This window comes from Porites lutea, chromosome 6, assembly GCF_958299795.1.
Source record: "Porites lutea chromosome 6, jaPorLute2.1, whole genome shotgun sequence".
Lineage (NCBI taxonomy): Eukaryota > Metazoa > Cnidaria > Anthozoa > Scleractinia > Poritidae > Porites > Porites lutea.
The window spans coordinates 6,317,468-6,342,632 of NC_133206.1; the positions used below are offsets into that span (position 1 = coordinate 6,317,468).

The window sequence follows — 25,165 nt, forward strand, 5'->3', positions numbered from 1 at the left end:
ACTTCAAAAAACGATGCCTGGTTGACCCTCTGCACGGTAAACTTATACTCCAAATAGGCTTTTAAAATTCGTATATCAAAAGTCTAGAATAAACAGTGAAAAATATTTTCGAATAAAATTCATTAGCTGCGTATCGAAAGTGTCCAAAACCTGAACCTGACATCTTCGCAAAAAGTGATGCTTGTAATGACTGTGAGAAGCATTTTAAAAGCTTAAATCAAACTTAGGTGTTGTAGTCACGATTGTGTTTTGAGCTAATTTTATGAATGAACAAACTCAAAACAATAGACAGAGAAGCCGTTTCTTGAAAATTTTTATTCAAAGTCCAAAAAGTTAATCCTTTAAAACAATTCGGAAAACACTATCTGGATCGTGCATCCGTTCACGCAAGTGACATCTGCTAAGCACATGGCAAAATTCAACACAAAATCCATCTCAAATCAGGGGTGTCTAGAAAACGACGACCTAGAAAACGAAGACCTACGACCTAGAAAACGACGACCTAGAAAACGGTGACCTAGAAAACGACGGCCTAGAAAACGACGACCTAGAAAACGGTGACCTAGAAAACGAAGACCTAGAAAACGACGGCCTAGAAAACGGTGACCTAGAAAACGGTGACCTAGAAAACGACGACCTAGAAAACGGTGACCTAGAAAACAACGACCTAGAAAACGGTGACCTAGAAAACGACGACCTAGAAAACGACGACCTAGAAAACGAAGACCTAGAAAACGGTGACCTAGAAAACGACGGCCTAGAAAACGACGACCTAGAAAACGACGACCTAGAAAACGGTGACCTAGAAAACAACGACCTAGAAAACGACGACCTAGAAAACGACGACCTAGAAAACGGTGACCTAGAAAACGACGACCTAGAAAACGACGACCTAGAAAACGGTGACCTAGAAAACAACGACCTAGAAAACGACGACCTAGAAAACGACGACCTAGAAAAAACGACGACCTAGAAAACGACGACCTAGAAAACGACGACCTAAAAAAAAAAAAAACCGCGGGGAGGGGGGGTGGGGGCTTAATAGAAGTGTGCGAAATGCCCCATCCCCGGACAAAACCAAAATAGCATATTCATAGCAAATCTCAGTGTAATCTTATCAAACGTGCCAAACACCCACGCAAATCGCTCTTTGCCGCTAGTTACCCGGGGCTGGTTATAAGTAATGCTAAGGTCAATAGGTCTAATATGCACGTGCAGCACACTTTTTTATACATCGTAGTACGTGCAGACGATTCTCTCAGAACCAAAATTTCTTGGATGCATTTTAGGCGCTTTCCATTCACCCAAAACTTAAGAAACTTTGGAAACAGCGGCAATTGGTACAGTATTTTCCCGGAAAAGTTCCCAGACTTCCGGAAACGTTTCCGAAATGCAAACCTTTCAACCAGAAATTTAGACATTCGGGAGCAAATTTGAATGCGGAAAGAAAACTTCCCGATGATAATTTTCGAAAATTTGGGTATGTATTGCGAAAATGCTGTTCCATTCGGTACTGCATGGAAGTTGCCGAAAATTTAAACCAGATTTCATTGAATGGAATGGCGCTCATGCAAAGGTAACCAAATTTGTTACCGATTGTGCTCCCTTTGGGCGCGCGCGTGAGAGCTCTACTAAAAAAGTTTCTCTAGTCAAATTTTCCTTTAGTATGGTCAATGAAGTCATGATTCAACCTGACTGACTACTGGGAGCAAAAGTTTTGCTTTGACCTATTTATTATCCTGATATCAATTTAGACAAATTTCCATCAAATCTAAATGACCTAAATAATATACACTGCTTCACTGGCGCGTCGTTTATAGCGGGAAGTTCAAGCCCACATAAATCAAACAGGAAATAAATCAGGCGTGCCGTTTTTGTGTTCACAGCTCAACACCGAAAACAAACAGTTTATATTTTGAAAATAAAGAAAGAAGGGCTTCAACATTTTCTCGTACCTTTCCATACATGAAACGGCAGCATACCGGTAACGAGAATTGTGAAATATTATGTGGGACACAATGAAGGTTGACATGTCATCAGATTTGAACTGTATTTAAACTGTAAGATTTGAATCCTATCATCCTAGGAGTTTCTGTTTCCTCACAGGTCCGATAGCGTGGTATATACGCTGTGAGATCTCCGGTAGAACTTTTGAATTGTTCAGAAATGAATTATTACATCATGAGATAGAGACAACGCAGCAGAGCAAAATTAAAAATTTCACTTCTGTTCATCTTTAATTCTTCCATCACTTTTACGCAATGCACAATGCAATGTCCAAGACAAAACAATAGCTCCTGCGACGACACTAGGCACTCTGTAACTGCTGTTTAAAAATGCGAGAGACGGTTTTATAAACCGCGTTATGAAAATAACGCAAGAACAATAGATGTAGGTATCTCGCGGGGTGCATGTAACGAAGGTTTACGTTAACCAATAAATCAATCGAGCATCTCCGCCTAAACGTGAAAATTTCCCACATTTTGACTTTTAGAAATACTTCGTTCCCCAAACCTCTTTTTATTAGCACACTCCGGGATCGCTCATGAAACTAACCCGATATACTTTTAATCAGTAAACACCAAGAGAGGTTATCCTCTCTTGGTAAACACTTTATTGTCCACAACCCCAGCCAGTTCTAGAGGGGGAGGGTGTTTCCTTAGGAACTGGTTAGCTCCAATGACCACCAAGCTTTAATAATATTTCGATCTAAAACAAATACATTTATAATTCGCAATCAGAACAAACACAAATCGTCTTAATCTCGTAGCTAAATTCAGAAAACTTCAATGTTAACTTACTTCTGTAACGGGTCGTTACAACAATCGCACTTCACAGGTTAGTAAATTCTTTTAACAGATTCTTCAGGTAAGCGGATTTATAGACAGGCTGTAAATTATTTTCTTTCTCACTTTGATTCTACTGAAAAACTAATATAATTCTTGTCATCAAATAAATCTATCCAATAACAAACAGGCAACGCTTGTTTGATAAACGAAACAGAGGGGAGACCTCGCGTACCTTGCGTTTCCAATTCCACCGTTTTATTCCTTGGCTTCATACCCTTAGCCGGTACAAATAATATTTACTATTTTTCTGTAATTTTCCTTCTTCGCCCACCTCTCACCCCTTCATAATTCCCTCCTATCGTCCTCTTATTTCCCGCCTTCTGTACCCCTCTAACCCCTTAATCCTTCGAGCTACCCCATCCTTGTCGTCGTTTTCTAGGTCGTCGTTTTCTAGGTCGTTGTTTTCTAGGTCGTCGTTTTCTAGGTCGTCGTTTTCTAGGTCGTCGTTTTCTAGACACCCTCAAATCAGGACACATTTTGTAATTTTTCTTTAGCACCGAAGAGAAAAATTTATAAAACGTCTATGAAACATTTAAAAATACGTAAATTCCCTTTCAAAAACGTAATTGTCTTGGCCATAGAGTGCAAAATGTACCTGAAAATTCAGCAAAAACTTCGCTGACTTGGTTGCATTTCAAAACAGGCCATGGGCTCCGCCGTGAAGAAAACAAGGCTGAATTCCTCGAAGGACGATTTCTTGATGAAAAGCTCCCCTTTCTCCACAAAAAGAAAGCTGAGCATTCTTTTGAACTTTCTCTTTCCATTTCTTGTCTTTTAACGGTGTAGTTTTAACCTTGAAATGCAGAACTTCTGTCTTAAAACATCTGCATGGTGATCGCGCAGCAGCCATTTTGTTGAAAATGGTTATCCGTCACTAAGATTTCCAAATATGGTCAAAACGAATATTCACGAGCATTGAACGCGAGTTACACGTTTCAACCCCTTATGGGTTTCTGATTTATTATATACATACTGAGAAATTCTCACCAAAAAGCTATGTCGTAAATTTTCGTACGCAAATTAGTTCTAGCCAATCAGAGGAGCGAACGATGGTTTTCACACGTGAAAAAAATGATACGTCCAATCAGAATCACGAACGATGTTTTTTCACGTGTGAGAAAAATGATACGTCCAATCAGAAGCCACAGAGGTGTGTGAGTTTCGCGCCAAAATTCCCGCCTTTTATTGCAGCTTGCAGCGCCGCTTCGCACACATTCAACGAGAAAAGTTTTACTCAAAGAGTTTTTCTCGCTAAAAAAGTGAAAAACATTTCGAAAATGGAGTGGAATAGTTTCGTTTGTTTCACTGTCGATAAAGAAAACGGTAGAGAGCCGGCGAAACAACAGCGGAAACGGATAAACAGAACGAGACGTAAGCTTTTGTTGTGCTTTTTGTCGGAGCTAGATTTAAAATAAAAAGGCCGCCAACATAATAAATGTCTCAGTATGCATATAATAAACACAATACCACATGGAAAGTGCTTTGTACGGTATTTACGCACTCGTTGTTTTTGTATCAGAAATCTTACTCGTTCGCTGCGCTCACTCGTTTGATTTCTGATACGTCAACAACTCGTGCGTAAATACCGTACGCCAGCACTTTCCATGAAGTATTCTCTATTTATCTCATATGATGGTAGACCGTGTGGACCGTGTAGACCGTTGAAACACGTAAATTCCTGACATTGCTGTGCTGGAAAATTGCTTTTCTTGGGGATAGTGTCTTCCTTTTTGCAAAGAAATAAATTTCCTTACCAAGCACAGAACTACAAAGCCACGTTATATGCGAGCTCTCGCGACCATGTTACTGAAATACGCGCGTGAATTTTCATTATCTGATGCCTAGCCACACTCGGGATTCAAAATCGACACAAAGTTGTAAGACGACCAAAGAGTAAACACAAATCCAAACTTGTGTTAAGTAAAGTAAAGTCGACAACAGCTGCTTTTTAGAATAAATTTTCTTTCCTGTAAATGGCAGGCGAAAAAAGAGAAACCACGTCCACGTACTTATCACAAACAACAACAAAAAGCTATCCCCTTGATCGAACGGGGCATCTCACGTCACTTTCCTTCCTTAAATAAACATCTTTTAACCGAGTTCGAAGAAAATATATTATTTTTCGCATCTCTGTAGCGTTTTAGGACCAAAAACCCCTTTCGTTGCAGCTTACTTAAGATGGTGTGGCATCTTTTGCCACGTGCTTCCTCTAAAAGCCCAATTTCTTGCATATTACCACATAAACAAAAGGGCCAACAACTGCCGTTTTTGTATCTCACCATTTTTAAACAGGCAAACCTAACAAAATGAAATACTGTTTTTTATTACCACCTCCTTAGGTGCTAAGAGTGCACCACGTTTTACCCCCTTTAATAATCGTGCACCACGGCTAAAGGGGTATGAAGGACTCAGACATGTAGCTTCTTAGCTTTTCCTCGACCTCGCTCGTACAAATGACTGTCGTATCCTTGCTAATTTGCACAAGCGACCCGAGGCTCTTGCCCGTTACTATGTGAAGTCATACTGGCAGGCGGAGTGGGTCAAGAAACTTAGGTGGAAAACAATAGAGTTACCTCCCCTCCCCCGGTTATTACTTTATAAAGTATGTTTGGTTTTTCATGGGGTACTAGTTTCCCACGGGTTAGTTTACATTTTTGCACTTTAAGGTAAACTTTTCGTTTCCAGTCGGATATATCCAACTAGCCAATTTTTGATTACATGGACATTGGTTGGTATAATAAGCTTTGCAAAACTACTGCGGGTGTTTACTATATGAGGGTCTCAATGGGGTTAACCGATAGGCGTAAAACGGCCAAAAATTTAGTCGATAGCCGTAAAAATTGAAAAATTTTAACCGTTAGCCGTAAATAGAGTAAAAAAGAGTTAACCGTAAAACAAACTGTTCCTTAGATTTGCTACTTTTAAGGAAGGTACTAAACTCACTTATGGTTGCGTTTTTTATTTCCCGGCTAGTGTGGCTCCGTACGCACGTTAGGTAAAGCGCCTTTTAGGTGTTGACCAAGACCTTGGCTCCATTTCCGCCACTCTCTCGGGGAACTAATTTTTTCCATAGCGAAAGTGTGGCCTCTTGCTGGGGATTAATATTTGCGATTTTCAGGAGGTCGTGCCCTCAAAACACTAGTGAAACAACACGAAGAAATGTCACTGTTTGTAAAACACGTTGCCGATAAAAAACATTTCCCTGTTTTTCTCTGGCGCTACGGTAGACATTGCCATGCCTAGTCCCTGTACGGCGTCTTCCCACGCAATGTCGGTCAAGGCATTTCGGTGGCAAACTCGCTAGGACCACGTGACCTGAAACACATTAGCCGCGCGGAATAATGAGGCCTACGGACAAGGCAACGGCAGATAGTCGTTCCGTACAGTCCTTCGCTATCATTCAAAAACACTGGACACGGGAATATTGTTATTGGCCGTTTAGAGCTAGAGATGGATTATCCGTCTGAGACTAGCCTGTGTACAGTCGCGCCCTCCCCACAGACACCCCTTCTCCGACTTTTTCTGAGGGGGGGGGGGGGGGTGCTGTACACAGGCTATCTGGAACAGATATTTCCGTCTTGAAACTGTCCGTCAAAATTGACGGGTAAAGTCAGGCGGATTGTTTATTCAAAATTAAAACTATTCCAGTTTCAAATTAAGAAGTATTACCTATCTGACACGAATCATCAAACGGATAACCCGTCTCACACGAGTAATACGTTTCTAGTGTGAACAAGGCCATTTCTGTTATAATGAATGTCGCGCCCCCCGGCCTTGAGTTGGACGTTTGCGTGTTCGCTTTTGCTTTTTCACAAGATTATTTTTAATTTGACTATTGACATTTCTATCTGTAAAATAATATTAGAGGTGAAATACTTTATAAAAAGTATTATCTATCAAATGTTAATATTTTTCAAAAGAATAGTTTGTTTCATCCCGAGATGATCCGAAGACCTTTATTTCGATTTAAAGATAGAAAAAATACAGGTTAATTAATATTTAACTTTTTGAAACAAAAGAAGTTAATTTTTAATTTTTTTGGTAACCGTAACTGAAAATAATTAACCGATAGCCGTAAAAGAGCCAAAATTTTAGCCGATAACCGTAAAAGCCACCACCCCATTGAGACCCTCCTATATGTCTTACGGTGTCTTTTGGAGACTTGGAGATGGAATAAGTATTTTATTTTTGCCTTTTTCAGTTCGTTGACAAGCTTGTTTCTATTGCACTTGACAATACTGAAGTCAAAGAGGATATGAACTTGGCTGATGTGTCTCAACTGTCCGGGACTCTCAGCGATGCTACTTCCGTAACCAAACAGAATTCTCCCAATGTGATCGTAAGTAAAGTAAAAAAATAGATAACATGAATTCCATGCTAACAGGGACTGATATATCAATGACATACAGTAAGAACCTGGCTTGAATCTGTTAGGCTAAACTTTGCCAGTTATAGGCCCGATCTAAAAAAGAACCTGTTTAGCCTAAAATCTGAAACAGGTTCTTATTTTATAGAATCTTTATAAAATCCTGTACATTTTAAAAAATAAGATTGGCCAACATTCATGATCCGTTTTGGAGACAAAGGTGCCTATCACAGTCCAACTGCAATATAATAGTATGCAGATTTTATAAAAGGAATAAGCCGAATGCGAATAATTGCTCTTGGCTACAATGTGTTTTTTGTTCTGATAGACTGTTTACAGTCCGCTATTTTTTCGTGAGATCGTTTAGATATACCGCGTCTTTTACCGTCACGGCTATCTTGATTTTCAAATGCACCGATCGCGAGGGGTCGGGCGTCACGTCGGGGATTATAGCTAAGGTAGTTTTGACACTCATGCAAGATGGGTAGCCCGTAACACGAAGCTCTCGATCTCGATGATCTTACGGAAAAATGGACGGACTTTGAACAGTCTATGTTCTGAAAACAAGAACCTATTTAAGAGCGAATGCACAGAAAAATCGAGCAAACCGTGGCCACAGCTCAAAACCTAACTTACCCTCATTTTAAGTCTGTAATAAGGTTTTAATGAATTTATAACACTGCTGAGGTTTAAATTTCAAAATGCGGCCGAATTTGGGAAATATTTGAGATTTTCGATTTCAACGGTCTGCGGGCCTAAAATTAGCCGCCGAACACGGCAATATAGCCTAGCGACAGAAATGAGCTGATGTTCATAAACGAAAGAATATATTGGCAATCTTCCACTTAAATCTCAAAAAACAGATATCTAACAATTTCTAAACAGCATATTTTTTTTAGATTTAGAGAACAAAATATCGACGAACCAGCACAATTTTGAAACGTAATTTGCATAATGCTTATAACTACAACAATTTACCGCTAAAACCAAATCGAATTTTCTATATGGGGGAATTCTCCAAATCACCCCAAATCCCAGTTTCTACCCAATGAGTTATAGTACTTCAACATTATCTGAAAGTTAGTCTGGTGTTCTTGCGAACGCTTGTAAAATAGATTGATTATTTTGAGGTTATTTTGCCCCAAACAACCGCTAATTGACCCCCGGGTCACTTGACACGTGCACGTCACCTTAGTTTTATGCGTCGATTTGAGCTCGTTAAAAGGGAGAAACTAACAAGATTCTTTTAATATGTACCTGTTTTAATGAAATGCACGCAATCTTCAAAAGGAGAGGCCGTTCACTGGGTAATTTCTGGTCTTGAGATCTTGTAGATTGTAGCATGGCGTCTGCGAGTGGACCTGAGTCTAGGTCTGTTTTCCCGTGACTGCGAAATCAGAATAACATCATGAAATAATTCTCGCTCGAACCTTCGTAAATGAATCAGCTTTGCAGTGCCTTACCTGAGATAAAAAGTGGGCCGAATAGGAAAACATTCTTGCGCAATTTGGATCCTTTGCAGGACGTAGTGTATTTGCTAAGCGTCGATGGTATCAATGACTTTTGATTAGTTACTCACCTCCGATTGCGTGACCAGGCAATTATCGATTGTCTCCTGCGAAAAATAAGTGCACGGGAAACCAAAGCTTTCGGGATACCGTAAATTCATTTTCCTGTATGACCAGCTGTCCTTTTGTCCTATTTTAAGAGTGGTTAGCTAAAATGGTTAGCAAACATACTGTCCCACTTTTAAAAATGGTACAGTAACTGAATGTTCTGTTCTTCTGATTTTACCCCCAACCCCGAGTGTTCAGAAGATATATTTGCACTACGCATGAAAGGCAAATGGATTAAATTTTAAGGTTCCAGGCGGTTTTAAGGCATGGGCTACCAGTGGATTAGTCAGACTTGTCATAAGGTGTATTGAACAGAAAACTGCAGTCATGATATCTCTGCTATTGTATGTCCATTAAGTGATTTTCCAGCAAACATTATTTTTTTTACTTTTTTACCCCAAAAGTTTTTTCCGTTCAAATCTTATCTATGAGATCTACACTGAGTTAAATTTCTGTAATTTGTTGTTAAATGCAATTCTGCAAACAACTGTGTATTTAATTTTGCGTAAAAGCTACATGAAATTGTACTGTTTAGCCGTAAATCATTAAAAAGAGAAAGCATAATGCTCTCTCTTTTCAAGTCTAGTAGGACTTAAGCAATGGCATTGCTTAAGTCCTAGTAGTTGTTCTCCATGTCTGCTAAGGAGGAAACAGTTTGCTCTTTTCCAGAAATTGTTCTTGCCCATCGCGGTTTCAAACCAAGGATAGCAGCAAGTCTGTCGTGGTCATATACCGCTAATTCTGCCAAACGAAGCATAGGTGCACAAGTCAGCGCTTGCGTTTAGTCAGGTGCCGAAAATGAAGTGGAAACTTAACCCTAAGGGCGTCCATGTTCGCTCCGGCTCGAAGAGGTAGAATCCAAGATAGTAAAGCAGTTATGCAGTAAAAAGTAATGCGAAAAAACTGCGGGGGCTGTGGAAAGAAAGGCGTCTTATTTTTCTTTGGCTTGTTCTATTGACGTGGCACAGGCTACGAAATACTGACAAGCTTAGTATATGTCTTCACCACCGAGAGTCACTTGCCCTTATCCGGACACGCCCCTCACGTATCATGTTTCGTTCCTAAAGTTATTTCAAAGCACGGAACCAAACCTAATCAGCGGCCGAAGGCAGAAAGGGGGATGAGCAAACGGATGTCACAGCATATTTTGCAAGAAACTCGTATCCTTGTGCCTATCGGCTCAGGAACGATTGATTACTACAAGAATTAATGTCAGGGTCAGAATTTGAGTGCTACAGTGTGAGGGAAGGAAGAAAAGGAAACCGCCGCGCACACCTGTTAAGTCTTTTATAAACTTTCTCGTCCTGACGGTTTCAAAGAAGGGTGTTGTGGCTGCTATTTAATTTACCGTGTCTGTTGCAGGTGGCCACGCCTGCTGAAACTGAGATTGCTTGTAGGATGAACGGCTATAGTTTGGTATATTCACGAGCGCGTTTTGTCCAGTGAACTGAGTGCGTAGTTTTTCTTAACGAAGGGAGGGGTGGGTCAAGTGAATAGTTCGGGGAAAGTTTGCTCTCTTTAGTGGGGGGGGGGGGGGGGGTATATTTGTTGATATCAGGAGTTCTTGCCTGGATAGAGTCGTTGTAAAGCTATTTTTGCTTCGGAGTATCAGTTTACCGGAAGCTGAACAAGCTGAAGCATTTATGGAATAATAATAGAGATTCTCATGGTCTAACAGTGCGAAGATTAGACTTCTGGTAAGGTGGCAACGATCAAGGCCCGCATTATAATTCATGATAATTGAAGGTCATGATGTAGAAAAAGCGACTCAAATGGCGGATGCCTTGCAATCCTCGCGGGTAAGGGCGGCGTACCTGGCCTTAACGGTTGTCCCTGTGACAGAAGGCAAGCATGCCCAGATTGTCCACGGGTTGCTAAATGAGACCGTCCCTTTCTTAGTACCCGTTCCCTATCTTATAATTAGACCCGGGCAAATTTCTCGAGATTGCACCATCATTTTGGGCTTAAAGCTTCCGAAGTCCAACAATAATAGCGCATGTTCGCGACGGTTTTTTAAGTCAGTCAAGTTCTTAAACCAGGCCTTAAACGGCTAGTTTTAAGTGTCGATAACAGTTAAAAAGGCATACAAGCCTCATGCAAAAGACAGTGGGAAGGAAGTGCACATCGGTGATGGGGAAAAAGGAGTAGCCCACAGTTATTTAGGGGTGGATCTTTCGAAACATTTTTATACTCTTGGACAGATATGCATTGTTTAACGTTTTAGGCAAACCAGGTGTAAATTTATAGTAACAAACTGTTAAATATACATCAGCAAGATTTTTGCGAATCCTACTTTTCGCTGGAGACTTCTATCGTTTACTGGCTGGTCACGCAAGCAAAGGTAACGTACTTTCCCAAGTTTGTTTACTCACCTTTCGCTCAGCAGTACACTGCGTTCCACAAAGGATCCAAATTGCGCTAGAAATGTTTTCCTATTCGGCCCACTTTTTATCGCAGGTAAGGCACTGCAAAGCAGATTCACTTACGAAGATTCGAGGGAGAATTATTTCTTGATGTTGTTCTGATTTCGCAGTCACGGGAAAACAGACCTAGACTCAGGTCCACTCGCAGACGCCATGTTGCAATCTACAAGATCTCAAGAACAGAAATTACCTATTGAACGGCCTCTTCTTTTGAAGATCGCGTGCATTTCTTTAAAACAAGTACATATAAAAGAATCTTGTTAGTTTCTCCCTTTTAACGAGATCAAATCGACGCATAAAACTAAGGTGACGTGCACGTGTCAAGTGACCCTGGGGTCAATTAGCGGTTGTTTGGGGCAAAATAACCTCAAAATAATCAATCTATTTTACAAGCGTTCGCAAGAACACCAGACTAACTTTCAGATAATGTTGAAGTACTATAACTCATTGGGTAGAAACTGGGATTTGGGGTGATTTGGAGAATTCCCCCATATAGAAAATTCGATTTGGTTTTAGCGGTAAATGTTGTATTTATAAGCATTATGGAAATTACGTTTCAAAATTATGCTGGTTCGTCGATGTCTTATTCTCTAAATCTAAAAAATGTGCCGTTCAGAAATTGTTAGATATCTGCTTTTTGAGATTTAAGTGGAAGATTGCCAATATATTCTTTCGTTTATGAAAGTCAGCTCAATTCTGTCACTGGGTTATTTTCCCGAGTTCGGCGGCTCATTTTAGGCCCGCTGACCGTTGAAATCGAAAATCTCAAATAATTCCCAAACTCGGCCGCATTTTGAAATTTAAACCTCAGCAGTGTTATAAACTCATTAAAACCTTATTACAGACTGAAAATGAGGGTAAGTTAGGTTTTGAGCTGTGGCCACGATTTGCCGATTTTGCTCCATTTTTCTGTGCATTCGTTCTTAAGAACCTAAATAGCCTAAATTTGCGCCCATTACCATTTACGTAAGAACCTGTTTAGTCTAACTAGGGAAAATACAGTTCTTAGTCGCGGGCTTTTACTGTATTCACTAACGGCTTAGCCCTGTCAAGAACCTACTGGGAATAAAGGGATTGGAGTGGTTGGAAAACTTTGCGATTCGTAAGTTGCATATCTTAGCATGTACAACTCTATATTTGACGACCGACTGTAAAGATAAGCTTTTAACAATTGGCCTAGTTGTTTGAAGGCCTATTGACGCTCAGTGTGAAAATGGTGAAGCACAAGTATTGAGTTTTCTGCTGATGGACTGGCAATTGCCAGCTAGCTCATGTCAACATGATGGGGTCTCTGGGGAGTGTCCTGGATAAGCTCAGAATAACCTGATATCAGGCCCAATTTTAGCAGTTCTCATACATTCTCTCTAACGGCTACCGCTAAAAGTTGGGCCTGATACAAACTCTCACAAATTTGTGCTCACTGCGGCCAGATGTTGGCCGCAACGCTGATTGGCTGTTGGAATCAACGGAAGTTGAAAGCGCTTATTCCTCGCGTGGTTGTTTTCGTGAATGATTCGCCATCGGCGGAGAGAAGGATCGATTTTGCTGTCTTTTTTATTGTTTATGGTCTTATGGTAGGAAAATATGCCTTAACATGTGCCATGACAATTCAGAATATTCAGATGGTTGTTCATATCTTCTCAGGATTTGCTTTATTTGCGAAACTAATGTGACTGTATCGCGGAGTTGAATCCCTCTGCAAGTTGTTGACCGCGAACAAGGTGCCTTTTGAGTTACCAAATCAACAAGCGAGTGCAAATCAAAATACTGTCCATCTTAAAACGTGTTTCATTTGAAAGTTTAGCCGGGAATGACTTCTGTGAACGGGGTACGTATACGCAAGCGGAGGCTAAAGCGGTTAAAGCGGCATTTTGTTGAGTTTTGCAATCGTAGGTACTATCCACTAAAGAAGAATTAAAGGCTGGCTACAAAATAAACGGACCATCTCCACGCGCCTCCACGCGAAGCAAATCCGCTCTAAATTGCCATCGGCTAATCTGCAGGTAACGGGTACTCCGGCTTCTTGTTCGCACGATAATCGCTCGCTCATCAACAAACACTGTTGACCTTTACGTTTCGCGTTGACCGCAAACTGGCAGGATTACTACGCGACGTGAATATTCAAGCTTAGCGACCGCGTCCGCGCGACAATGCAGCGCTTGCTATGGGAGGGATGGTACTATTGCTTCTTGGTCAATCAATCGGGAAAATAATATTGAAGCCCTTGTAATTTTCAAAAACAACCGCATCTACTTACCTCGAGAAAGTCACCTAACATCTATGGTGGTTCAGCAAGTACTGGCAGAAACCTGTGTCTGCCTCGTGTGTTCAACTGCATTCCTGCCAGCTTTTAGCGTTAAAATGTCTGATCATTTTGCAATAACAGGAGTTGACTTTGCCGGTCCAGTTCACTACAAGGTGAAGAAGTCTAAAACTGGTAAATCTTACTTTACACTATGTACGTGTGCTAGTACTTGTGCGGTGGACCTTAAGCTCTGTTGTGATTTCTCTTCCATTGGATTTCAAAGAGCTTTAAAAGAGTTTATTGCTAGGGGTGGATGCCCTCAGACCATTGTAAGTGACAATAGAAGGACGTCTTCGGCCACTGAGAAGTGGTTGTCTACCCTCAAGAAGGATCATAATCTTGCAAGTTACATTGGAGCGCTGAACGTAAACCGGACTAAGTTTAACATAGCCCAAGCCTCATGGTGGGGAGGGTTCTTTGCGTGCTTCATATTGGTATCATGAAGAGGGCTCTTTCAAAACGCCTTGGCCAAAGCCTCCTGACCTATCCAGAGTTTGAAGATGCCTTGCTGGACTTAGAGAACTGCATGAACAACCATCCTTTTCTTTATCAGGGGGAAGAGTTTGAGCAACCAGTGCTTATCCCAAACACCTTGCTGAGGGGAAAACAAAGCCCAATCTTGAAGGAAGATTTTCAGGAAACTGGTGAAGACAAGTAAAAAGACGAATGAAATTCTTCCGGAAAAGCAAGGAGCAGCTCCAAGAGAGGTTTCTAAAAAAGTACGTGTATGCCCTTGGAAAAAGAAAGAGTGAGGCCGCTGCAAGCAGTGCAAAAATTCAAGATAGAGGATCAGTGGTGTTACTGAAAAGAGAAGCAAAGGATAAAGTATTGTGGACGTTTGGACGAGTCGTGGACAAGATTATTGGCAAAGATGGAGTATTGCACGGATTGAAGCTGAGAAGCGGAAATGGATATGTTGTCAAACGTCCTTTGCAGCTTATGTACAAAGTGACTTCCATTTAAGTTAATGAAACATATAAATGGGGGGAGAGTGTTGAGATCGTTGAGAACATTCGTGACTACTATATAAATTGTTTTGTTGCAGCCTCGGTTAGAGTCTTTTTCGCAGACCTCTTGGTTAGGAAAAAAGACCTAACGGAAGCGTTTTTGACTCCGTCGCTGTTCGGATTTCTACTTTTTCTTATTTGTGCTTGTTGATAGGATTGTGGTCATTAAACCTGTTGAGATTTTCTGTGATTTATTTGGTGTGCACTGGATTTGTTCCCCTACACAAAAACTCTTTTTTTTTTTTGCTGTTTTTCACGAGACTGGGGGCGGTATAAAAGACAAAACATCGTGATTTCACTGTTTGCAACATCAGGTCAACAACCACAGGTGAACGACGTCAACTGAAAACAGATTTTAGCTTTGACACTGATTGTGGAACGCGAACGCTAGTCGTTCCAATTGACAGGTCTGTATTCTTAGTTGTTCGATGGCTAGGTAGTGCTTGAGTACCCAAGTTTACAACGTTGAAATTTAACCACGATTGTGTTTACGTTCTTTCTTTGGCCATTAATTTATGTTCTCTTAAATGGGTCTCTTAGTAAAAGTAAAACATAATCAACTAGCGCATTTCTATGAGAGAAATCTTTGTCTAAATTTTGGGCTTACTATTAACTCATCAAAAGACCTTGACCCTTCTGTAAATACAGTAACTGCAAGAACGATCAAACCTCTTTTGGCAGGAGTGAACTTTATCGAATTAACTATAACTTTACGATTGGTACTTTTCCAGTGTGCTTATATTTGATGCTTCTTTTTCAAACAGAACAAAGTTTCTTCTTTCATCAAGAGCGCGGGGAACGCAATTCTAAGCCAAGCCAAGACCGCCTCGAGTAAAGACATTCAGGGTGCTTCAGAGTCAGTGGTCGGTACAGCAATAAACGTCATTTTGACCGACTCATCAAACAAAGTACGATCTGCTACTACTTCTATCCCTACCACTACCACTACCACTACCACTACTACACACTTATTCTTTATAACCTTTTTTGTCGTTTGCCTGTCATTAGTAAATACCAATATAGAGGGAGCGATGTCTGTGACGAAAAAATAAAAGAGAGCTCCTCTATGATAAAAAATATATATATATCATCGTCCTCAAAAGTTACATGTAAAGGGTCGGACCCCAAAGCTGATCACAAAATTTTGTTTGTAGGATTCAGATGGCAATAACACACAAGCAGCTGTCGGTACAATCAAAACAGTTGGAACAGCTATGCTGACCACTTTGATTGCTGGAGAAAAAGAAATAACTATTGAGAAGAAATCTTTAGCCCTGGGAGTCGAGAGATATAACGCAAAGGACATGGGCAATAAAACCATCGCTTTGGATAGAAGTGAGGTCATTTTGCCGGTAAATTTTACAGCCTGCGGCAATCAGAATTCAAGTGTTAATCGAATGGTATGTTTTGCCAATTCCCTTCAAACCATTATTTTGTAAACTTTATCTTCTTCTCTTTCTTACCCTGTCATGTCCTCGAGACCAGGTTTATTTGGCACCAAGATGAAAGGGTGTTACAGTGAAATGGGCATTCCGCGTTTTGGGCAACCCCATTACTAAAACCCTGGTGATATGCAGGGCATCCCCCTCTCATATTACCCGCCTTAGCGATTTGGGTTTGGGTAAAGGGTAGGTCTAGAGGTGATGCCCATATCACTAGGAACGAAGGTGCTCAAAACTCGAGTATGCCCATATCCCTGTGACAATTAAGGGACACTGAAAACAGGTTCAAGCTTTGAGTGTAGTGTTTTTATGATCGTTTGGGCTGACGTCGCTATTATTGGTCGATGGTATTCAAAGCAAGCCGGCATTAACCAATCATATGTAACGCTCGGATCCCAGAAGTCGTTGCGTCGAAAGTTTCTACCCATTTGGGGGACTGTGTGCAGCGAAGGTTCTTTATCCCCGGCTTTATTCGAAGGGAACGGATAATTGAAACTTCGTACACTTTATTAGGCTCAAATCCGAAGAAAAAATGCACGTCATTTGAGAAAAAATAAATTAAAGCTGAACTGTTGGAATCAGGCGTTTTTTATTCTCTTTCAAAACAAGGATACTGCTTTTCATCTGGAGTTTTATCAATGTTTTTACGCCTAATTCAGAGTTTTACATGAATCCATTTCCTCCAAGGTAGTTTGTAGAATTTAAAGCGGGAACACTGTTAGAAGGATCAATTGCAAAACCTAAAACAGGAACTCTTCGAATGACAGAAGAATCTTGATAGCAGCTATATTTCAATTTATTTATTTATGGCGGTAGTGGCGAGTGGAAGAACACGAATAAGTAAAAATTTGAGATGTTCAAGATTTTTCCCTGTAGTCCTCCGTAAGAACCTGCATGAACTAACAGACAAACGCAGTCATCGATGAGTCTCTTTGCGACACTTTCCTCGAGAAAAAGAGGCGGCAGTACGGAAAGAGAATAAATAATTTTACAACTTAACTGAAATGAAAAGAGGCTTCTGCAGTTGTCGACAAGTCGTCTGTCGGCCAACAAATTTCTAGATGCTGCATAAGTTTTCACGCATGAATTCACCTGTCAAAATTTTGACTAAGCGGGCAGGGGGGAGATAAGGTTGTTCCTGGAGTATGACCAAAAGCGTGACCAAGCAAAAAGCAAAGCTTTAGAATTATATTTCCAAAAGGTTTCTCTTTAGCCGACCACAAGAAACTTCAATCTAGATATTTACTCGAGCACCTCCGTTTTGTTACCCCGAAAATTGTTAATTTTGCGCCAAAACGAAACGCACAGTATATGTCTAAGACTCCCATCCCTACCCAAATGAGGCTTTTTTACCTCTATCCCCAGGGTCTTTACGGGCAACCGAACGGTGAACGCTGACGTCATAAGCAAGTTTTCTAGCGTCAATAGGTTTCTATTTTCTATAAGCTATGGGGCTGCGCTGCGCTCGCCTCGCTTCGCGTGCGCGGGCGCTCCGCTATTCCGCGGCACACACCTGTAACGTATGAGAGTACCCCTGGGATTTGACCCCCGGCGAGGCTTTTGTCTTTGATACGTCAAGTTGAAGGTACCCAGTTTCCATGCCAAGGGAAACCTGAAAATAGACCTCCCTTTGTTATAAACCAGGAATAAAGGTACGATGGTCGACCTCCAAATGAAAAAAACAAAACAAAACAAAACAAAGAAAAGAAAAGAAAAGACAAACAATGGTCAATAAAAACCAGTTAGCATCTATTTTAAGTCGGACGCTTTTACAACGAGAAACTTTATTGGGTGAACCTTTTTTTTTCTCAGATCCTAGTATCCAACGAAAATCCATACTCGGGTGGTGAGGGAGGAAGTCAAGTAACAGACAAAGTTGTAAGCTTGTCGTTTACCGGGTCAAAGGATGACGGAAGTGATGACGTTGATGGCGCTGAGTGCAAAGTGAAAGGTCTGGAGGAGGAAATCAGTGTTATGTTACCAAGAAATAATACCGCTAAAGATTCTCCGGTGCAAGAAGGAAGTCTGCGCTCTGATAAGTACAGTATACATGAATTTAATTTAACAGAAAATGCATCTGCTGTGACTGTTCAAGTAGCTTGGAACATCAGTGTTGCGGTGCAGATTTACATCAAAAAAGGAAGCAGACCGAAACCAGAGGAAGGTGTTTACGACTTCAACGCAACATTTCGTTTAGGAGGGCGCTATACTGATCACTCAACGAACCTCTCTCGTTGTGAGCTTTTTTTGTCCAATGATGATTTAAACTGGACTGCCACTGGTCAGTATTTTGTGATGCTGGGATATACGAAAAATGACTCTCTACCTGTGGAAGAGCGGAAGAAGATTGGATCTGATGACACTGTACCCTACAATTTTTCCATGTATACGTCCAAGTGTATGTTCTATGACGAAAAAAAGAACGTGTGGTCAACAGACGGGCTTAAGGTAAGGTTGAGGAGGACTATCAAGTATTCCTATTTCTAAATCATACGCCATCTGATTACAGACTTTAGAATAAAAAAATAATCAGCGAAAAACGTTTTAAACAACGTTTTGATGTGGTTATGACATCATTTTTAAGTGGAAAAATAAAGAAAAAATTGTCTTAATATGCAGGGAGACAATAAAAAATAGCGTAACTCATATGTTTTCGCAAGGTTGGACAGTGTATCTAACCAAACAGTCTTTCGCGGTTACACAGTTAAGGCGTAAAATATAACAATGGCGTAACTCATACGCGTTAGACAGTGTTTGAAACAGCTTTTTTTGCGAATGGAGTCCCAATGTGTGTTCAAAGTAGGCTTTCGGTTGTAAGGTTGAATTTGGTAATTCTAGCGTTAAGTTTAAGTTAGCGCAATATACCTTTGGAGCTTCATGGTATTACTGTTAATTTTCTGAGTCCTTGGGGTCAATATTTTTACCTCCTGAGTCCCTAGGCCAGGCTCAAAAGCTGTACCTCATAAGAGCCGAACTCAGTTCATGTAAAGTGCAGCCTACGACTCAGCTCTCCAATAATGGCGAGCGAGGCGAGAGAACGTGCGAGTGAGAGCTAGCCCGTCGCACGTACGCCTCCTTTTCGACTTGTGGCTCTTGCACGACTTTCTCGCGACTCCCCCAAATAAGTAGTCTACTACACAGCCGTTATTAGTGTCGTCACGCAACGCTCCTCACCACTTACTACCAAATAAGGAGCCTTATTACCCGCAGGTTAGAGAAGTGCAGTTTTTAAACTATTTAAGGTCGGCTGATTATATTTTGGTCGGCTGAAACGTTGTTCACGGCTGAAGAAAGCGTGACAAACCACTCATCCGGGTCAAATACGCCCTTCAAATGAACCGAACTTTATTTTAATTAATTTCCCTAGTAAAGAAGCTGAGAAAAACGACCGGTCGCGTGCTCTTAAAAAAAATGACAATTTAACGACAATTGACAATAACGACAATAATGACAATTGAGCCAACGGCGAACTTAATACTTATGGTCAAACCAAAATTTAGGTATTGTGCATGCGATGTACAGCGCTTGAACCAGGCCCTAGTCTTTATTTCGTTACACATGAGCTAGCACTAACTCTGCTCCAAGTAGTTAACAAATCAGCTCACATCTACAACATAAATGTTGGTGAAAGAATGAGAGATGGTAAATTTTAAGCTTGGTGAGACAAATGTGTAAATGAATAATCAGCATGTCACGAGCTTGGGACAGAGAAAAATCTGATTCCCCGACAGGATTCGAACCTATGATCACCTGTTTAGTATTCTTTGTCCCACGCTCGTGACTTGCTGATTATTCATTTTCACAACATAAATGTTGCTTTTTTTACAGTTTGGCTACCTAATCATTAGCAGTAACCATTTTGCTATAATTTGTGCGAACGTTTGCCTGGAATGCTGGGCAATAACACATTGCGACTGTCACAGACGTCAACTCGAAAGCCCTCTAACGTGACCGATTTTCAGTTTTCAGTTTATTGAAATTTTCCTGATATTTTGATGGAATGTCTTATCTATGTCCGAAATGTAAAAATTGGCATGGGGGTCACCGAATTTGGTGCGGAGACAAAATGTCCGAAAAATCCTCCTAATTTTACCGCTGATGTGTCTCTGATGTCTGTGAATCTAAACCCAAGGCAACGAATCATTGAAATGCGATTTTATCAGCTTAATCTGCTAGTAAGCGAGAACAACAGATTTTGCATAGTAGCATTTTAGACTCGCCACAAATTCAACGTTTGAACCGGCAGCTGAACCGGGCGCACACGCTAGGTGGATGACTTAAAATCTTGTATTGCGCACAAAGCAATTAGAGTAAATGTTTTTAAGATAGCATTACTGCTCGTTGAACAAAGAACACACCTACGATTTTAAGATATTAGAATCATTAGTGATGTCGATTTATTAATTTTTGTTTAAAATTCCGCAAGGTGGGGCCTAAAACTAATTTGAAGTCTACCGAGTGCTTAACAACACATCTTACAACATTCGGAAGCAGCTTCTTCGTTCCACCAAACAAGATCAACTTTGACAAGCTAAGTGTGCAGCAGCTACTGGATAGCCCACACGCCTGGATTTTTGTCTGTGTGATCCTGGGCCTCTACCTGATATGTCTTATTCCTGCAAGAAGAGCAGATAAAAGGGATGCGCTCCAGGTAGGCTGTCATAGGTAGAGCAATAGATCAATTTTCAGGTGACGGCTATCTTAAAAATTGCCTTAGAATTGCTTGAATATAAATCGCATTTCCACAGTAAGCAACTTCGATCTGCCGCTAATAACTATTCCTTCAGCAAAAAGGCTCTTAAGAAAAAACTTTTTAAACTGCCTTTAAGGGACTGTGCAATAATTATCAGGAGGGGGTGGGTGGGGGGGGCTGAAAAACTAGAGTTTTCTAGCAAAAACGTAGACAGTGACCCCCCTCCAAAACCAAAAAAATTAATTCTAGCCCCCCTCTGTTATGTTAAAAATAACGTCGCACCCCCCCCCCCCCCCCCCCCTCCCACCACACTGGTAAACTCAAAACCGGACTGAGCTGCCATCACAGCTTCAATAATGACAAACGTTATTATGTAACATCTAGTATCGAGAAGGATGTTGATCGCTTGATTGAAGATTTAGACAAAGCATTTGCTAAGTACCAGGGTGCTTACCACATTGGCTCAAAGTCTAAAACTTCTGAAGCCAGAAAGAGAAAGGAGCAGAGAAAAAAAATCAAAGAACAGGAGATTGAACGCTTCAAATAACAGACGAAAAAGAGCTTGCATATATTTAGATCCTTGGGAGGAGAGCCTGTTGAACTTTGTTATGAGCCAGATATATATGGAATTCAGCAAATCGATTCAGTCGATGAAGAAACATTACTTTTATTCACATCAACAACCGACAAGGCTTGTCTACGAGATCTGTTTGATTCTCATTGTTTTATGGGGGAAGCTGAAAAACAAGTTCATGATTTTTGCTTTACATAGGATCAACTCAATTAATTAGAAGACGGGTTAAATTGATCAGTTGTGAATTTGCTTTTCATTTTGATGGAATATTTTCAATAATCGTTTAACAGCTGTCCGTATTGATATTTGTTACAGTCTATCATGATGCCTGTATCGAGAATCTTTTATTGCGTTTAATTTTATTTACATTTCCAATAAAACTTAAGGCCCCCCCTCCGTCAAATAAGTGATTTTACTTTGAGCACCCCTATCTTGGCAGCGGTTTTATGTACTGCCCCCCCTCTAGTTTTTCAGCCCCCCTCCTGATAATTATTGCACAGTCCCTAAACCGACAGTGAACTTAAAACATTTAGACACTGTAAATATTTTTTTTACATAACTTTTATTTACAATTTTATACATTTTCCCTTTCTATCGCGAGTTTTATTATCATGGATTTTAATTTACCCACTTTTGTATATCGCTGCTGAAAACCTCTCTTTAGGAAGCGCAATAAATGTAGGTATGTCACGTGGTCTTTAAAGCGCTAAACAAACCATTTGACATTACGTTTATCCCATGCGCGTGCTAAAATAGCAGTTATCTTGAACAATGTCTATCTTTTGCGTTTCTTTTCCTGACAATAAACTACAACTGTCGGTATTATGGCAACAATAATCTACTGTAGCCGGCTTTCATGGCGAGTTATTTAGGTCCCGTTTATGTGAAGAAAACATACCGTAAAATTCCGAAAATATGCCCCGGGGCTTATATTTTTCAAAGGCCCTTTTTCAGGGGCTTAGTTTTGGAGGGGCTTATATTCGGAGGGGCTTATCTACGGAGGGAAATTTGCGTTTCAAAGTAGACTGGGCTAGCCTTATAGTTGGAAGTAGATTTACCGTTTTTGCTTTGTTTTACTTTGTATTTGAGCGCAGTTTTGCAAGTACAAGCCCCCTGTGGCTTATATTTGGAGGGGCTTATTTTCGGAATTTTACGGTATCTTGGGTAGAAGATCAGTCACCTGACCGAGCTCTGGTTGTGCTTTTATAATTTTTTTTTTTTTTTTAACACGATCTCTCTCCTTTTATGTCTTTTGAATACTTGAAGACTGGAGTCACCCCCCTACCAGACAATGATTCTCGAGATACGTACTGTTATGAGATACACGTCCACACAGGATTTATTCGCAGTGCAGGAACAAGCGCAGAAGTGTCAATTGTGTTAACCGGAGGTCTTGAAGAAACCGAGCCGCGAGTCTTGAAAGACCCTAACAGGAAAAATTTTAAAACAGGTTTGTATTTTTTCGTAAAATCTAAACTTAAGTTAAACGATGTTTGAAGTACTTGCATGGAGCTCAGAAAACCCTATAAACAAGCATCAACAGGTCGAATCTTAAATCTTGCTCCTCTTAGGGTCTCCCAAAGCCCAGTCAGGGGCGTAGCTGGGGGGGGGGGGGGGTCCTGGGGTGCCCGTGACTCCCCCTTGGTAGGCCTTCTTTTGAGCAAACAACCTACAATATTCAGGTGGCGAAAACGCCATGACAATATCTCGGCCGTAAAAGCCATTGTTGAAAAGCACACTTTTTTAAAATTTGTTTTTATGTAAGGTATTTTCGTCAACGGCTCGTGTCGTTAGTTAATGTGGGCCTTCGTGGCGCGATAATACGACTGAGCCCGCTGATACACGAGGGAGAGCAGCGGCGAGTAGCCTCTGTGACCCCGCCTTTGAAAAATCCTGGCTACGCCCCTGCCAGTAGGTTAAGCGCACCCCAAAGTACCTAATCTCGTCAGTCCCTGATCTCAGTTGCGAATATTCAATTTCCCAACTTGAGAGCATACCTTCCGAGGTTTCACCGTTTTATTCGTAAGTAGAGACGAGGAATCATTTCTTAACTTCATAAAATGTTGTTAACGTCGAGAGAGTTGACTGTAAGTCAATTGATAACTTTCTTACGCTTTTCAGGCTCTGTGGATCCCTTTCTACTCACTGTGCCCCAGTCACTCGGCAGCTTAAAGCACATCCGGATATGGCACAATAACGGTGGGAATTACCCCTCGTGGAATCTCCTCAGGGTAATGATTCAGGATCTGCAGACCGATCAACGATGGTGGTTCGTCTGTGATGATTGGTTGGCTGTCGATGAAGGCGATGGCAAAATCGAGAGGATTCTGTATCCTGCTTCCAAGAAAGACCTGACCAAGTTTAACGTACTGTTCACATCTGAAGTGAGGAAAAACCTAACTGACGGCCATATTTGGTTTTCAGTTGTTGCTCGGCCGCCGCGAAGTAACTTTACTCGCGTGCAACGTTTGACCTGCTGTTTGTCGATTCTCATGACGACGCTGATTGCTAACGCTATGTTTTACAAAGTGGGAGAAAACGAAACGCCTAAACATGCCATCAGAATAATGGGATTTAGTTTTTCCATCCGGCAGGTTTCCATTGGAATCATGAGCAGCATGATCGTCTTTCCAGCAAATCTAATCATTGTGACCATATTCCGAAAAGCCAAACCTAAGGCAAGCCAATATGAAGTGAAGTTAGGACACAGTGAAGGCGAAGATGTTGATATCGAGGCCGGGGAGGAAAAGAAAAAGAGTCCAAAGAAGTTTTCTTTACCACACTGGTTCGTGTACGTAGCATACGTCATCGCATTTTTCGCCACTTGTACATCAGCGTCATTTGTGATCTTGTATGGAATGGAGTTTGGACCAGAAAAATCTGCACAGTGGCTTTCATCAATAACGATATCTTTCATACAAGACGTGCTCTTTACACAGCCTATTAAAGTGTTCATCATGGCAACCCTGTTCGCCCTTCTTATAAAGGACCCGAAAAAGGCCGAGCAAGAGTCGTTTGCGGACGCAAACACCCTCGCGAACGATGAGGAGTGGCTGCAGAAAAACACTGAGGATCTCGATCCCGAAACGCAACAAACCATCAAGCAACTGATAAATGATAAACCTCCAGACGAGGCTAAGCTAGAGATAGCGCGCAAGTTAAGAATGAAAGAAAGACAAATGGAATCCATCATTCGGGAAATTGCATGGTATGTTATCTTTCTACTGGTCCTCCTGACAATCGCTTATGGCAACCGAGATCTGACAACTTCCAAGGTGACTAAATACATGAAGGACACATTTGAAGATAGTGTTCATGGGGAAAACGTTACATACGGAAAGGTAAGTGCTTCTAAGGCTCAGTTCACACTACACCGAATAGCTTTTGGACCAACACGAGAACCATAACGGAAAGGCCTTCTGTTCACACATAAGAACTGTGATTTCCAACCACATTTCTGTAACGTAGCGACGCTGCGCCGTGCCGCGCCGATCTTGAAAGTGGAGAGTCACGCATAGGATAGGTCCTGTGCCGCTCTTTGGTGCAGTGGTGAACAGACATTCCTTAGAGCTGGAGCGAATAAGCTAGCGTGGACTGGAAGCCACTGACAGGGAAGAAAATATTCGGGGGTAGCGATTAGGATTGATCCGGAGGTGCACCAAACCCTTTTGGCCAACCGCTCCGACGCGATTTTGATGTGTGTAAACGGTTTGTCCCAGGCCTTTGCTGTTCATACCATATTGGATAGCTTTTATTGTCGACACAAAACGCTAGCTAAACGTTATCCCGTAAATTGTAGACACAGCCTAAGCCTTTGCACCGCGGGAGCTCGTGGGTTTGATACCAGAAGCTGGAATTGTCCTAAGGGTCTTTAAAAAAACTGGGAAGAA

The 25,165-nt window shown here is 41.2% G+C and overlaps 1 protein-coding gene across 1 annotated transcript in view; it reads left to right on the top strand.

Moving 5' to 3' along the window:
* Nucleotides 1-25,165, top strand: part of LOC140941817 (uncharacterized) — a 71,522-nt gene that overhangs the window by 38,858 nt on the left and 7,499 nt on the right. The window contains exons 14-22 of the mRNA XM_073390828.1: nucleotides 7,051-7,188; nucleotides 14,113-14,213; nucleotides 14,303-14,507; nucleotides 15,331-15,474; nucleotides 15,721-15,966; nucleotides 17,821-18,456; nucleotides 20,435-20,659; nucleotides 22,542-22,725; nucleotides 23,397-24,616. Of these exons, the coding sequence (XP_073246929.1) occupies nucleotides 7,051-7,188; nucleotides 14,113-14,213; nucleotides 14,303-14,507; nucleotides 15,331-15,474; nucleotides 15,721-15,966; nucleotides 17,821-18,456; nucleotides 20,435-20,659; nucleotides 22,542-22,725; nucleotides 23,397-24,616 (3,099 nt within the window). The remainder of the gene's footprint in view (nucleotides 1-7,050; nucleotides 7,189-14,112; nucleotides 14,214-14,302; nucleotides 14,508-15,330; nucleotides 15,475-15,720; nucleotides 15,967-17,820; nucleotides 18,457-20,434; nucleotides 20,660-22,541; nucleotides 22,726-23,396; nucleotides 24,617-25,165) is intronic.